The sequence below is a fragment of the Psammomys obesus genome, unplaced genomic scaffold (assembly GCF_907164565.1).
Source record: "Psammomys obesus unplaced genomic scaffold, mPsaObe1.curated_primary_1811, whole genome shotgun sequence".
Taxonomy (NCBI): Eukaryota; Metazoa; Chordata; class Mammalia; order Rodentia; family Muridae; genus Psammomys; species Psammomys obesus.
Window position 1 is genome coordinate 11,107,076 of NW_026596091.1, and position 14,189 is coordinate 11,121,264.

General features: G+C 41.6%; 1 protein-coding gene across 1 annotated transcript in view; it reads left to right on the forward strand.

Annotated features, from left to right (window-relative positions):
• Window positions 1–14,189, forward strand: part of Nr2c1 (nuclear receptor subfamily 2 group C member 1) — a 48,166-nt gene that overhangs the window by 2,967 nt on the left and 31,010 nt on the right. The window contains exons 2-4 of the mRNA XM_055627874.1: window positions 5,456–5,528; window positions 11,942–12,133; window positions 13,361–13,439. Of these exons, the coding sequence (XP_055483849.1) occupies window positions 5,475–5,528; window positions 11,942–12,133; window positions 13,361–13,439 (325 nt within the window). The 5' untranslated portion in view covers window positions 5,456–5,474. The remainder of the gene's footprint in view (window positions 1–5,455; window positions 5,529–11,941; window positions 12,134–13,360; window positions 13,440–14,189) is intronic.

Here is a 14,189-nt window from a genome sequence, read left to right on the forward strand (position 1 = left end):
CTCTGGAAATTCTGTTGGAAATTCTTCAATAAAGAAACCTTATAAATGTCACCCCTAGTTCTGTTCCTTATCGGACCCTGACTATGGAATCCCATCTCCCATGAGCAGCTGCTAATGTTTTAATCATAGCACACATACCCACTGTATGTGTAACACATAGTTTTTGCAGTTAAGTAAGAATCTTTGTAGGATACAAATAAATGGTTTTCACTGATGGTAACTACTTTTCAGAGGTTTTTTTTCTCTCTCTCTCACTTTATTTGGAGAATTTTAGGAAACATTCAAAATACTCTTGATTTATTGCAGTGTGTTGCGTACTTATTATTACCGTGTCAGTTCAGCTTCGGCATGCTCTCTGCAGCCAAAGCCTCATTAGAAATCAGGCTAAGGGGTTTTTATTTATTTTTCACATCATCACAATTATTAGAAATAAACCTATATTGCAAAGATGATTTGACTTACTTTTTTTCTTCTTATCAATTTGAATGTTCTACTACCTGGCTGGGAAGAGTTAGACAATTATCCATAACTGAAAAACTGTTTTCTGCTAAAATTCAAATGAATGTTGTGTACAACTTTTAAAATAAATGCTAGCTTTAATTTATGAAATTAGATTTGTGGTTAATGTTTTTTAATGTTGTTTATACCTGGGCAGTGGTGGTGCACACCTTTAATCTCAGCACTCGGGAGGCAGACGCAGGCAAATCTCTGAGTTTGAGGCCAGCCTGGTCTACAGAGTGAGCTCCGGAATAGCCAGGGCTCCACAGAGCAACCCTGTCTCAAACAAACAAACGAGGGAGGATGGGATGCTATTTGTTTATGCAAACACATACTCGTACACACAGATACAGTAGTGAGGGTTGAGGAATATTATTTAAGGACTTTTGTCTTGCTGCTACCGAACATTTAGTTTCTGGAAAAGGACAAGCGCAAGATCTGCACAGATAGAAGACAAACAGTTACCAGCCCAGACTGGGCAGTGGGCACAGGCTCCCACCCGTGAACAACACACTATCTCCAATTGATACCCACTAGCAAAGGAGAAATGGGTTTTCTCCAGTGGAGTCTCACTGGGTCTATTGACCACACCTCAGGGCAGGCCCCATGCCCGCACAAAACGAACTCAGTGGTATTTTTGTAGACTTTGCCTCATTTCACTTTGTCACTTTTTATCTTAGGACCTTTTATTTGCTTAATTTGATTTCCACTCTTGTGGGTTTTTGTGTGTGTGTGTTTTTCTTCTTCATTTTAAAAAGAGAAGAAAGAATATAAAGTCGGGTGGGTAGGGAGATGAGGAGGCATTGGAAGATGGGAAAACATGATCAAAATATATCGAATGACCCGAGCATGCTAGTGCACACCTTTAATCCCAGCAGTCAGGAGGCAAAAATAGATGGATCTCTAACTTCAAAGCCAGCCTGGTCTACAGCAGGAGTTCCAAAACAGCGAGAGAAGCCCTGTCTTGAAAAACCTATACATACATACTTATTTTCAATAAAAAATTTTAATCATATCTGTATACCTTGAGGGGTATGCATGTAAGTGCAGGTCTCTATGGAGACCAGAAGAAGGTGTCGTATCTCTGGAGCTAGAGTTACAGGCAGTTGTGAGTTACCTGGTGTGGGTGTTTGGAACTGAACCCTGGTCTTCTGCCAGAACAGTGAGTGCATGCTGGTAACTGAACTATCTCTCCAGACCCCATAACAGCAATTTTTAAAATTGTGCAATAATTTATACAACCCAGGAACATAGTCATCTTATTTTTCCATTGCTGTGACAACCATGACCAAGGCAGCCCATACAGAAAGCATTTAATTTGGGTGTTCACCGTTTCAGAGGCCTAAAGTCTGACCATCTGGTGGGGAGTATTGCGTGGTCCTGCGTGGTGTCTAGGAGTTTACATGTAAAGACAGCAGCCAGAAGGCAGAGACAGTGTGAGAGCTACAGACCGCATCTGCTGCTCTTTTGAAAACAGCTCCACCGCCTGGGAGCAGGGGTTCAGACATGGGCCTATGGGGGCCATTTTTCTTCCAACTACCACAATACTAATTTGATAATTAGATGCTAAAAAGGGATGGTAGGAAAAACATTTGAAAATCTTTTTGTAATAGTTACAAATAATTACATAATGGTTTTATGTAATTAAACCATTATGTTTCTAATGGGGGAAAGAAATTTCATAGCACTCAGTAGTCTGAGCTGAGGTGTTTCAGGCAGAGTTCACAGTGTCGTGTGTTATAAAAGCATGCATAGTACAAAATGCACATATTCTGAGTTTTTTAAAAAAGGTCTCAGTGCATGGCTCCATACAACGCGGTGGTCCTGTGCTGCCAGCAACACGTTGGATTTACTCTATATTTGATTTTCAATTAATTTTTGGTTATTACACACTTAAAAACCTTTTAGTGTTGCCAGATTTGTGTTGAGTCCTCTGGTGACCCATGCATGATCTTGTATGGAGTAGGGATCCATAGTTTAAAAAACCGAGTTGTTTGTTTGTTTGTTGTTAATTCAGCCATTTCTTTGGAAAGGATGGAGATAAGAAGTCTTGGGGATTGTGTCTAAGAGAGATCAAGGTTCAGAGCTTTGAAGGAGTAAAGGGAGCACCATCATTATGCTTTTGAAATTTAATTTTATTTAATCTATCTGGGTATTTTGCCTGCATGTATGCCTGTGTACTGTATACATGTATCGTGCCTACAGAGACCAGAAGAGGGTGTCAAATCCCCTAGAACTGGAGTTACAGACAATTGTGAGCCACCATGTGGATGCTGGAAATCAAGCCCAGGTCCTCGGGAAGAGCAGCCATAGCTCTCAACCGCTGAGCCTTCTCTTCAAGCCCCCCTCCCCCCCCCCCCGTCCTCATGCTTTTTGCTTTCTACTTCAGGCTAATAAAAATACATAACCCTTCAGTGACTAATTTAGTTATTTCTTGATGAGGTTTTTGTGGGTCTTCCTCTGTTTGTGTTCATCTGTGTCCTGTTGCTCACTTAGTGAGCGTTTTGTTCATTTTGCTAACTTCTATTAGCTACAGGTCTATTTTCACTTACAGCCACTTTTTAACTTCTCAAAGAGATGGTGTTGACTGTCTTATTTCTGAAGAAACGGCCTCAGGTTAAGTGGCTGAAGGATATTATATAATAAATTGTGCATTTAGTAGCTTTTACAGTTGGGATTACAATTCTGAGTTCTAGCAGTCTGTAACAGGCTGACCATGAACTTGAAACTCTGACTCAGCCTCAAGTGCTGAGAGTGTAAGCAAGTGAAACTTTTTAATCTGCAATGGCAAATTACTTTTCTGAGGAGGTAGACTACTCTAAGCCACCAACAGTCTGTACACTGTGTTTGAACTTGTCTGTAATCCCAATACACAGGTAGAGGCAGGAGGGATAGGGGTTCATGGTCATCCTCAGCTACATAGCAAGTTCAAAGCCAGCCAGAGCTACTTGGGACCCTGCCTTAAAAAAAAAAAAAAAGTAAAACAGGAGTCTGGCCAGATGGCTCAGCAGTTAGAGCACTGGCTGCTCTCCCAGGGCACTTACTGGAAACCCATTGAGTTTCCAGCACTCACTCACTGCTACCTGTAATTTCATCTCCTAGGTCTCTGACACCCTTTTCTGGCTCCCTATTACCTTCAAACCTGTGTATACAAACTTACATATATACACATAAATAAAACTTTTTTAAAGAAAAATGCCTCTTTTGTCTCATTTTCAATGCAGCCTTGAGCACATACATTGATTAGGATTGTGTGACATGGAAGGTGATGAGAAAAGCCATCGTCAAGAACGGGGAAGCATGGCAAATAGCAGGAATTAGGAGTATGTACAGCCAGAATGTAGAGTTTAACAAAGGACAGCCCAAATCCTGTAGATTAAACCAGGCTGGGAGGAATGTTGAGAAGATGGATAATAATAAATCTGTTTGATTTTCTGCAAAATAGTGAAGTACAGCCTGGGGAGATGGCTTGTAGGCAGAGACAGGGGCATTACTGGGACCAGCTGCCTTCCAACCTAGCCAACAAAACACGAGCCCCAGTTTCAGGGAGAGACCCCACTTCAAAGGAATATACAGAGTGATGGTGGAGGACGCTAATGTCCTGTTCAAGCCTCCATACATGAACACGTACACACACACACGTGCGCAAATAAATTAAAAATTCTTAAGATAATGAAGTTGCAACTAGATGAGCCATGTTGGACTTTGAGTTCAAGATACTTGAAGACGGTATAATCATAATTTGGCTGCCCCCAAGGACAAGAAAGGAATAACACTTAGTGTAAACCTTGGCAGGCGGCAGTATTGAAACAGAAGTTACCAAATGACAAATGACTAAAGTCATTAAAAACTGGACTTGAAAGGGAGAGTTGCTCTTGTCTCGTGTGCCTGCTGCTTTGCTGTTTCCGAGAACTGAGCTTGGGCCTCTTCTGGCGTGCTGGGCAAGCATTCTGCTGTGGAACTTTCTCCTGCTTAGTGTTTACAGGAAGGTAGAGGAATGGTGGTTTAGAAAGACAGAATTCCCGGTGACACAGGAAAGCAAACAGCTCTGTTCAGGGTTCTAGACCGCTGGCAGCACTCTGGTGATGTGTTACCCGCTATAGCCTGGCCCTTCCAGCCGTGGGCTTCTTACTCTGTTTACAGGGGGGACATTTTACTTTGGGCCAGTAATGCACATTGCTAAGTCTACAGCTTGGTAGGACCACAGGTAACACTCCCCCATAGCCTGCACACCGCCTTCCAGCACCGAGGGTAGCTGGCAGGGAAGAACCTTCAAGCCTAGCTCCAGGCTGGTTTCTGTTACGTCCTGTGACCAAAGGCGTCTTCAGCAACAAGGTCTTACCGTCTACTTTTCATGGGCAACTAACAGCAGTGCCAAGTGCTTGTATTGTCTGTGGACCTCAGAGACCTCCCTGAACAATAAGTTTGCAGGAAGCAGCCTTACCGACCCACACAGGTACAGTAGCTTGTTAAAGCAGATCCGTCAGCGTATACAAAAGCAGAATATTCACATGAACCCCAGCATGTTACCTTCATCAGCGGACAGTGTTCAACATTGCTAGGACGTGGCAAATCCTGTTTTGTCTAGTCCAGCGGATCTCAACCTGTGGATCATGACCCTTTGGGGGATCAAACAACCCTTCACAAGGGTCACATATCAGATATCCCGCATATCAGATATTTACATCATGATTCCTAACAGTAGCAAAATTATAGTTATGAAAGTAGCAACAAAAATAAATTCCTGTTTGGGGGTCACTCCAGCGGGAGGAGCTGTGTGGACAGGTCGCCGTGTTAGGAAGGTGGAGAAGCTCTGCTCTAGTTCCTCTCACTACGTTCACTGGATTATTTTAAAGAAAATCTTAGGCAGCGGATAATTTCACTTACAAACTCCTCAGTACATACTTTATGTGCATCATTGTAAAAAGGCTCTTTTTTTTTTTTTCATCTTTGGCAGATATTTTGCCAGTTAGGTCATGGCGACCATAGAAGAAATTGCACATCAAATTATTGAACAACAGATGGGTGAGGTATGTCTAGTTTACAATTCATTTGCTGACCTACCAGACTTTCATTCTTCATGCTGAATGTTTATATTAGGTTTTGGAAGTACCAGAGTGAAAGAGAACCAAGCTTTCAATTAGCTTTTCTATGCAGGAAGTAGTTAAACAATTGCCAGGGAATACGATAAGTGCTGTGATTTTGCTGTATATGGTGCTGTAGAACACACATACACAAGACATTTATAACAATAAAAAATGAACGAAAAGCTAATGAAGAGTTAGGAATAGGAGGGAATCTGATCAGAGGATGTTATTTAGGGCTGAGAAAAAGCTGAGACCAGCCTTAAATGACTATATCCTCTTTTCAGCAAAAGTAACCATGATATGGCATATGTTTTTAGGATGTATTTAGGACATTGTTAATTTTGACTCTGGACTATTTTGACCACGTCAGGCATGTTTCTGGTTTTGGTTTCCCAATTCAGGGTTTCTCTGTGTAGCCCTGACTATCCTGGAACTCACTCTGTAGAGCAGGCCAGCCTCAGACTCACGGAAATCCCCCTGGTTTTGCCTCTGGAGTGCTAGAATTAAAGGCATGCACCACCACTGCCCGGCTGACATGGTTATTTTTTACATGATTAAAAATGTTGCGCACATCAGGCCTCAGAAGCAGGCCTCAGAAAGCGCAACACCGCCTCTTGTGAGTAACCTTCCCTGGCCTCCATTCACTGTAGGAAAGACAGGAGGACCCTTCTATAAAGTAGCACCCACTAGAAGCCAGTCTGAGGGACCGGGGCGATGGCTCATCCAGATACAGGCACTTCCAATGAAGCCTGATGACCTGGGGTCAATCCCGAGAACCTATATGGTGAAGAGAAAAAAAGCCAACTCTCAAAGGTGTCCTCTCACTCCACATGCACACTGGGGAGTATAGGCACGCGCGCGCACTCACGCACGTGCGCACACATAAATGTAACACACATAAAATAAAAAACAGGCACAATACAAATCTGTAATATGCTACAGGGTAATTGGCTTAAGGTCTGATAGTTCCCACAGTGTGGTTAATTATGGCAAGGTGTCTATTAACTGGGATCAGACCTTTGAGATGGCTTAGCAAGCAGAGGTGCATGCTGAGCAAACCTGGTGACATGAGTTCAAACCCTGAGGTCCACAGAAAGGTGGAATGAAAGAAACAGCTCCATAGGGGTGTTGTCAGAACCCTCAGACCTCCACATAGGTGTGGTCTCTCTCTCTCTCTCTCTCTCTCTCTCTCTCACACACACACACACACACACACACACCTGTCGTATATAGATATGTCATGCACACACACACAGTAAGAAGAAGAAGAAACAATAACTAAGATAGTTTATGTTGAAAAAACAAAACAGATATTCTCTTAGTTCAATCAAGTTGTATCATAACCAAACTACAATATAGTTAAGATTTGACTATCTCATATAAGTAAATCTTATGTAGTAATGCTGATAGTGAAATTAAAAAAAAAATAGCTAAAGCTTCCCCAGGTTATTAGTACCTATAAAAAAAAATTATTGACTTGCCAGGCTACTGGCACATGCCTATAATCCAAAAACCCATGAGGTAGAGGCAGAAGGATCTCAAATTCAAGGTCAGACTAGGTATAAATAATGGTGAACAGATAATTAATTTTAAGAAAAACATAAAGATGTTTATGACTTTATAAGAGAAAATATCTATTTCTTCAGATCTCTCCCTACCCTGCTCTGGGTTCTCTTTTTGTACATAACCTAACTCCTGATTCCACACTACAGATAACTTTGTATATTAATCTCCTGTTTCCACACTGCGGAAAACTTTGTATGAAACACAACTCCTGATTCCACACTGTAGACAGTTTTGTACATAACATAACTCCTGTTCCTGCACTGTGATAACTTTGTATATAACAACTGATTCCACAGATAAACTTTTGCAAAGATACTTGTCCTGTTTTGGTGTAATAGCAGTGAACAATTTCCACAATTCAAAGTGCTATTGAAATATCCCATTCCTTTCCATACTGTTGATGTGAGACTGGGTTTTCTTTTTAAATTTGAACCAAAAGGAAAATACTCTAATAGATAAATGAAGAGACAGATAAGAACTTACGACTTTATTAAGTCACACATTAAAAGAGTTCATGGAAATGTAAAATACCACTACTTTTACTCCTACATATTTAGAGGAGAAATAAACTTAGTTTTCATAAAAAGTTATTTTCTGTTAGTATGTGATTTATTTTTTAAATGAATAAAGGGTTTTTAATTATCTTAGAAATTTTATTATACCTCCCCAAGCCCCAGTTTCTTCATTGTATTCCCACAGGACAGCCAGGGTAGAGCTAGAACATGGCCCCCGTGTATAACAGATCTGTCCCAGCAGCCCACTGGTTTACATGTACGCATGTACATGTCAGTCATGTACGCAAATGAAGGGTTCCCAGGCCTGGGGTTGGGGGAACTTGGCCTGAGCACATATTTGTGGGTCTAGATAAAGCAAGTCATGTCCTTCTGTCCTGTCACCAAGGGCTCTTCCATAGGGTTAGACAGTTTGGCCCTGCAGTCATTCTAGCCCATGAGAAACTTGGCAAAATTCCACTTGAGAATGGCATTTCTTAGCTTGTTCCTCCCCTTGGGCTGGACCACCTCTACCACCAATACAGGTGTTTTCCGTTCTCATTGCTCTTGATAAGTGTTAGGGCTCTGGGGGGAGACTTTCTCAATGCAAGTGTTATAGTTCATAAGTGAAAAGTATCTTGGCAGTCAGGAGCCCAGGCATTCCACAAAGGCGCACTACACCACAAACCTCACCCAAGAGATTTATTGGGAGGGAAAAACTCAGGAGGGTGGCTGCCTCTGCTCAGGAGAGAAGTGAGCAGAAGGCAGGCTTTATATGGGGTTCTTGGGAATCAGGCCTCCCAGGGTGGCCTGGGATTGGAGGGATTATGTGGCCTGCTCTTGGGGCAAGCTCAGGGATTGATGGGATTTTGTGGTCTGATCTTAAAGGTCAGAGATCGGTGGGATTTCATGTTTAGGGATTAGTAATCCCCCCACCCCTTGGCTCTGGTCTTTGTATTGGGGTCAAGTCAGGGTCAGGGTGATCTTACCCTTGGCCCTGTTCTCAGGGTCAAGTCAGGGTCAGGGTGTTCTTTCCTTGACCCTTTTACCCTACGAATATCAAATTGGACCTGATAGCTGACTCCTAACTTTTATAGTATAGAGAGTTCTGGAGACCTGAGAATTGCTTACCTGATTACAGTTCTCCATTGAAGACCAGACCAAGTTTATTGTTTTTATTTTCAATTATTTTGTTACACTGCAGTAAACACTCTTTTAGTAATCTAATGTTTCTCCTTTTTTGGCTTTTTGAGACAGGGTTTCTCTGTGCAGCTGTCCTGGACTCTGTAGACCAGGCTGGCTTTGAACTCATAGGGATCTGCCTGCCTCTGCCTCTCAAAGTGCTGGGATTACAGGCGTGTGCCACTGTGCCAGTTTCTGATCTAATGTTTCAACCCAGTGACCATTAGATCATGCATGTACCTAATTCTCTTTTCTAAAAACTAAGTGAATATTAGATTTTTAGTCACAATAAGTATTGTTGAAACAAACAATCCGAAATAGAACATACAACTTAAAACATGCTGTGCTGGCTGGCTTTATGTCAACCTGATTAAGCTAGAGTCATTTTAGAAGAGAAAACCTTATTTGAGAAAATGTCCCCATCAAATTGACCTGTGGATAAGCCTGCAGCTTCTTGATTGACGACTGATGTGGGAAGGTGGTGTCACCAGGGCTGATGGTCCTGGATGCTATGAGATGACAAACAGCTAAGCAAGCCAGGAGGAACACACCAGTAAGTATGGCTCCTCTATGGCCTCTGCTTCGGTTCCTGCATCCAGTTCCTGCCATGCTTGAGTTTCTGCCCCGACTTCCTTCCATGATGGACAGTGATGTGGAAATATAAACTGTATAAACCCTTTTCTCTCTGGCTTGCTTTTCTTTTTCTTTTTTTTTTTTTAAACAGTTATTATTTATTTATTTTATGTATATGAGTGCTCTATCTGCATTTACACCTGTGTGCCAGGAGAGCACATCAGACCCCAGTGTAGATGGTTATGAGCCACCGTGTGGTTGCTGGGAATTGAACTCAGGACCTCTGGAAGAGCAGACAGTGCTCTTAACTGCTGAGCCATCTCTCCAGCCCCCTCTAGCTTGCCTTTCATCATAGCAATTGAAACCCTAAGACAAATGGTAATATCTGTTACAAATGAACTGGTTCAAAGACAAATCCAGTAGGGTTAGTAGCGTCTGGAATTAGTAGAAATAACCTGTGGAAAATATTATTCAGAACATGAAAAAACAAAAGCAAAACAAAACAAAAACTATGTAGAAAAAATAGGACATAGTAGCAATAATGCTCATCAAAGGAAGTTCAAATGATACAATTTGCTACAGACAAAAACTTCATTGGACATTTAGAACCTATTTTCAAATTTTGCACATAAAATAATTTCAAAAAAGTAAAAGTAGAAAAAATTGAAACAAGTTTGAAAATAGGGTCAAAGATTAAATCAGCTTAATAAAGTTTATTTTGGGAAATATTTGATTTGTAACAAACATTGTCATTGTTGAGGTAGCTGCTCTCTCATTCATGAATTTACTCTGCAGTAGACTATCCTGTCAGAGCAGAGGTCACTTTGGTCCTCACTGCTCAGGCCAGTTTTGTAATCACCCTTGACTAACCTCAGAACCGTCAGCACACCCGGAGAAGTGTCCCCCTAGTCCAGTGGTATTCTTTTTCACTGTCAGCATGGCAGTGGCCCATGCTGTTTCCTGCCATTGCCACTGGCTACATATGCAGGCACATCTTGGTGGTTTCAACATTGTTTCCTGTCCCTTAATTTTACTTTTATACATTTCAAGTCTTCTTCATACTAAACCTAAAAGATCTTTTTTCCCCCCAAAGTGAGATCAGCCACTCTGCTCTAAACCCTAAGGCATTGGTTCTCAACCTGTGGGTCGCGACCCCTTTGCGATCTCCTGCATATCAGATATTTATATTACGATTCGTGACAGTGGTGAAATTATGGCTCTAAGAGTTAGGGGTAGTAGCCACGGAGATAACTTTATGGTTGGGGGTCACTATAACAGGAGGAACTGTACCGAAGGGCCACGGTGTAGGGCGGTTGAGAACCGCTGCTCTGAGGTGTAGCTTTTTTTGCAAGGTGGGTGATTAAGATTCGGTGGGTCCTCTGAAGCCCCATGTTATCTGCCCTCAGCCATTGTCAGATTCCCGTCGCCCGCGATAGCCTGTATTTTGCTGTCTGTCCTCACAAGACTCTCTCGCTGTGATGTGTGCCTCAGATATGTAAAACATATTCCCTCATTCCCCAGAGCCACCTTGTGTGTTGGTTCCTGTGTCTGGGATGCTGGTCTAATGCTGGCTGTGTTTCTTCATTCAGATCTCTGTGTGTATATATATTTTATATATACATTATATATATTATATAACTCATTAAAAAGAGTTTCTCTCTTCACCGTCACTCCTTTTGCCTCTTTCACCTTTCTTTGCTTTGTTTCTTCCTCAGCACTTAGGATAGCTACAATACTGGTTAGTTATCTCTTTCCCCACTAAATGGAAGTTTCATAAGGGCGAAGATTTTCTGCTTTTCACTGATAAATCCAAGGACCTCAGGACATATCTTGCCTTAAGTGAGTGGTTCTCAGCCTTCCTCATGCTGCGACCGTTTCATACAGTTCCTCATGCTGCGGTGACCCCAACCATACAATTATTTTCATTACTGCTTCATAGCTGTAATTTTGCTACTGTTAAGAACTGGGATGTAGATGTCTGTGCTTCCCGAGGGTTCGTAGGTGACCCCTGTGAAAGGGTTGTTCAGTTGTGAGCCGCAGGTTGAGAACTGCTGGTTCTGAAATGTCGTGAAAGAAGAAAGAAATCAAAATAGTGAGGTCAAATAATCTTGCCTTTATAAATTTCACACATGCTTGCTTCTGTCAGAATTTCATTACAAGTAGAGCTGCCATCAAAAAGGTGTATGACTGGCTTTTCTAGCTTGGCTTTGAGGTTAATATTGACTCATTTAAAGAAAAGAAAAGCACACTCAGGAAGGCTGAGGCAGGTGGATCTCCATGAGTTCGAGGCCAGCCTGGTCTCCAGAGTGAGTCCAGGACAACCAAGGTTACACAGAGAAACCCTGTCTCTTAAAACCAAACCAGAAAAGAAAGAAAGAAAACAAAAGCCAGCTGTGATAGCACAGCCCTGTTCTCTAGCAGTCAGGACGCTGAGGCAGCTGGTCATGGGTTCAAGGCCAGTCTTCTACATAGCCAGACCGGTCTCATAAAGCAAACAGATATGATTGAGTTGAATCGGTTATTAATGTGTCATGGTTGTGTTAGATTGTTACAGATCAGACTGGGCAGAAAATCCAACTCGTGACAGCACTTGACCATGGCACACAGGGAAAGCAGTTCATTCTAGCAAGTCATGAGGGCTCCACCCCAGGGAAAGTTTTCCTCACAACTCCAGACGCAGCAGGTGTCAACCAGTTGTTTTTTACAACCCCTGATCTGTCTGCATCACACCTCCAGGTAAATAATGATTTAAAAAAAAAGTCTTTTCTATAGGGAAACAATTAACTAAGACTGATAGAAAAGTAAATGTGAAAGAAGAAACTACAATTCTTTGGTAGCATCCTAATAGCTGTACCTAGTGATGAGCTCTTGATACAATGTGAAAGGCTTAGTAGTTACCCCATGCCACCTCACCTAGGCTCACTAATGGCCAGTTATGTGGTGTCTCTGTATAGCAGTCATGTTTGTATAATTGTAATTAATGACATCGATAACATTTATTTACAACTTCCTTTTTAAAAAAATCCACAACTATCTTTTTATGCTATCACCTTTGGGTTTGGAGGGAAAAGGGCTCATTTGTTTGACGTAGGGTCTCACTGTGTGGCCAGGCTTCTTTGAACTCAAAGACCCTTGTACCCTAGCCTCCCAAGTGCTTGCATGGCAGGTGTACCTTACCGCATCAGCTTTATTTTATGCTCTTGCCGTATCATTCCATTTGGAAAGGTTTTGAACTGTCAAAGACAAATGTCATGGAAGGTCTTAGAACTTTTAGAATAATGAAATATATTCTATATGAGTAATCTCAGTGTGTATGAGGGGCTTATGTTTAAAAACATAAAAGCGTTGAGCTTTTTAAAGATTTATTTCATATGTAGTGTGTACCTGAGGATATGTGCATGTACATCATGTATGTAGGTGCGTGTGGAGGCCAGAGGAAGACCTCAGTCATTGAAACTGCACTTACAGATTGGCTGTGAACTCCCTGATGTGGGTGCTGGGAATCGAACCCATGTCCTCTGTAAGAGCAGCAAGTGCTCTTAGCCACTGGATCAGCATCAGTTGGGTTTGGGGGTTTTGAGAAAGAATCTCACTATGTATCCCTGCCTGGACCAGAGCTCACTCAGTAGACTTGAATTCACAAAGACCCACCTGCCTGCCCCTCCCTCCTTGCAGTGCTAGGATCAAAGGTTTGTGCCATCAAAGCTTACACCTTTTGATTTCTTAAGGAGTTGTTGTCATTGCTATGGAGCAAGTAAAAAGACACTCGTAGTTTTGCCTGTGTGTGAAAGAAGGCGAGCAGTTATGCTAGCCTTAAGATATAGCCATGGTAACAGGACTCTTAGTTGAAGAGGAATTTACGTCAAAGTAGGAAGTAGCTCTGACTCTGTATTCTTTCACTGTTGGACAGTATGACTTACTGTTGGACAGCATCAATTAATAATGTTTTCCTTCTTTTAAAAGCTCTTAACAGAAAATTCTCCTGACCAGGGACCAAATAAAGTTTTTGATCTTTGTGTAGTATGTGGAGACAAAGCCTCAGGTATGATTAAATGTAATTCTGTATGTGTTACATTACTTAAGTAAGTGCTACTCAACTGTGCTCCTTCTAAAAAATAAATAGAAGAATATGTTGTCTTTATGCTTCATATTTGTAGCCTATAAAACTTCACTTTTCCCCCTCTGTTTTTTGTTTTGTTTTATTTTCTCCTCAGTGTCATTTAATTTGATTTATAATGGTCTAAGATACTTGTTTTGGTCTCACTGTTTGGAAGTAAACACAGAAAAGTTTTAAATGTAAAAAATTTCCCAAAGGAATCATTGGAAAGTGAATTGTGGTCTTTAGTAATACATTATATTGTGGTGTACTGTTAACCTGCTCTAGGCACGCAGAGCAGACTGGCCCGAAGCTGCTTCGCTTCTGTGAGCAAATGGGCTTTGCCAGGGAAGCAGGGCTCCCAGACCTGAGTGGGCTATTCTCAGAGCTGGCTTGAAGTACTTAAAAATACGTCGTTTTAGTTCTGACCATTGCTTACTTCCTGTCAGAAATATAGACTCATGCTGGGCACATAAAGTGCGGCTGTCAGTGGGCTGTTGGTTACTTTTTTTTGAAATTTCATTACAAAAACCTCCATGAGAAGTTTTCCTTGAGTATGTGTAATTTGTTAATATTATAGTAAATAAATGGTTGGTGAAATAACAAATTAATCAAAATGTAATCTATGTATGAGCAGCTTTCCTTGCTCTGTGTGTGTGTGTGTGTGTGTGTGTGTGTGTGTGTGTGTGTGTGTGT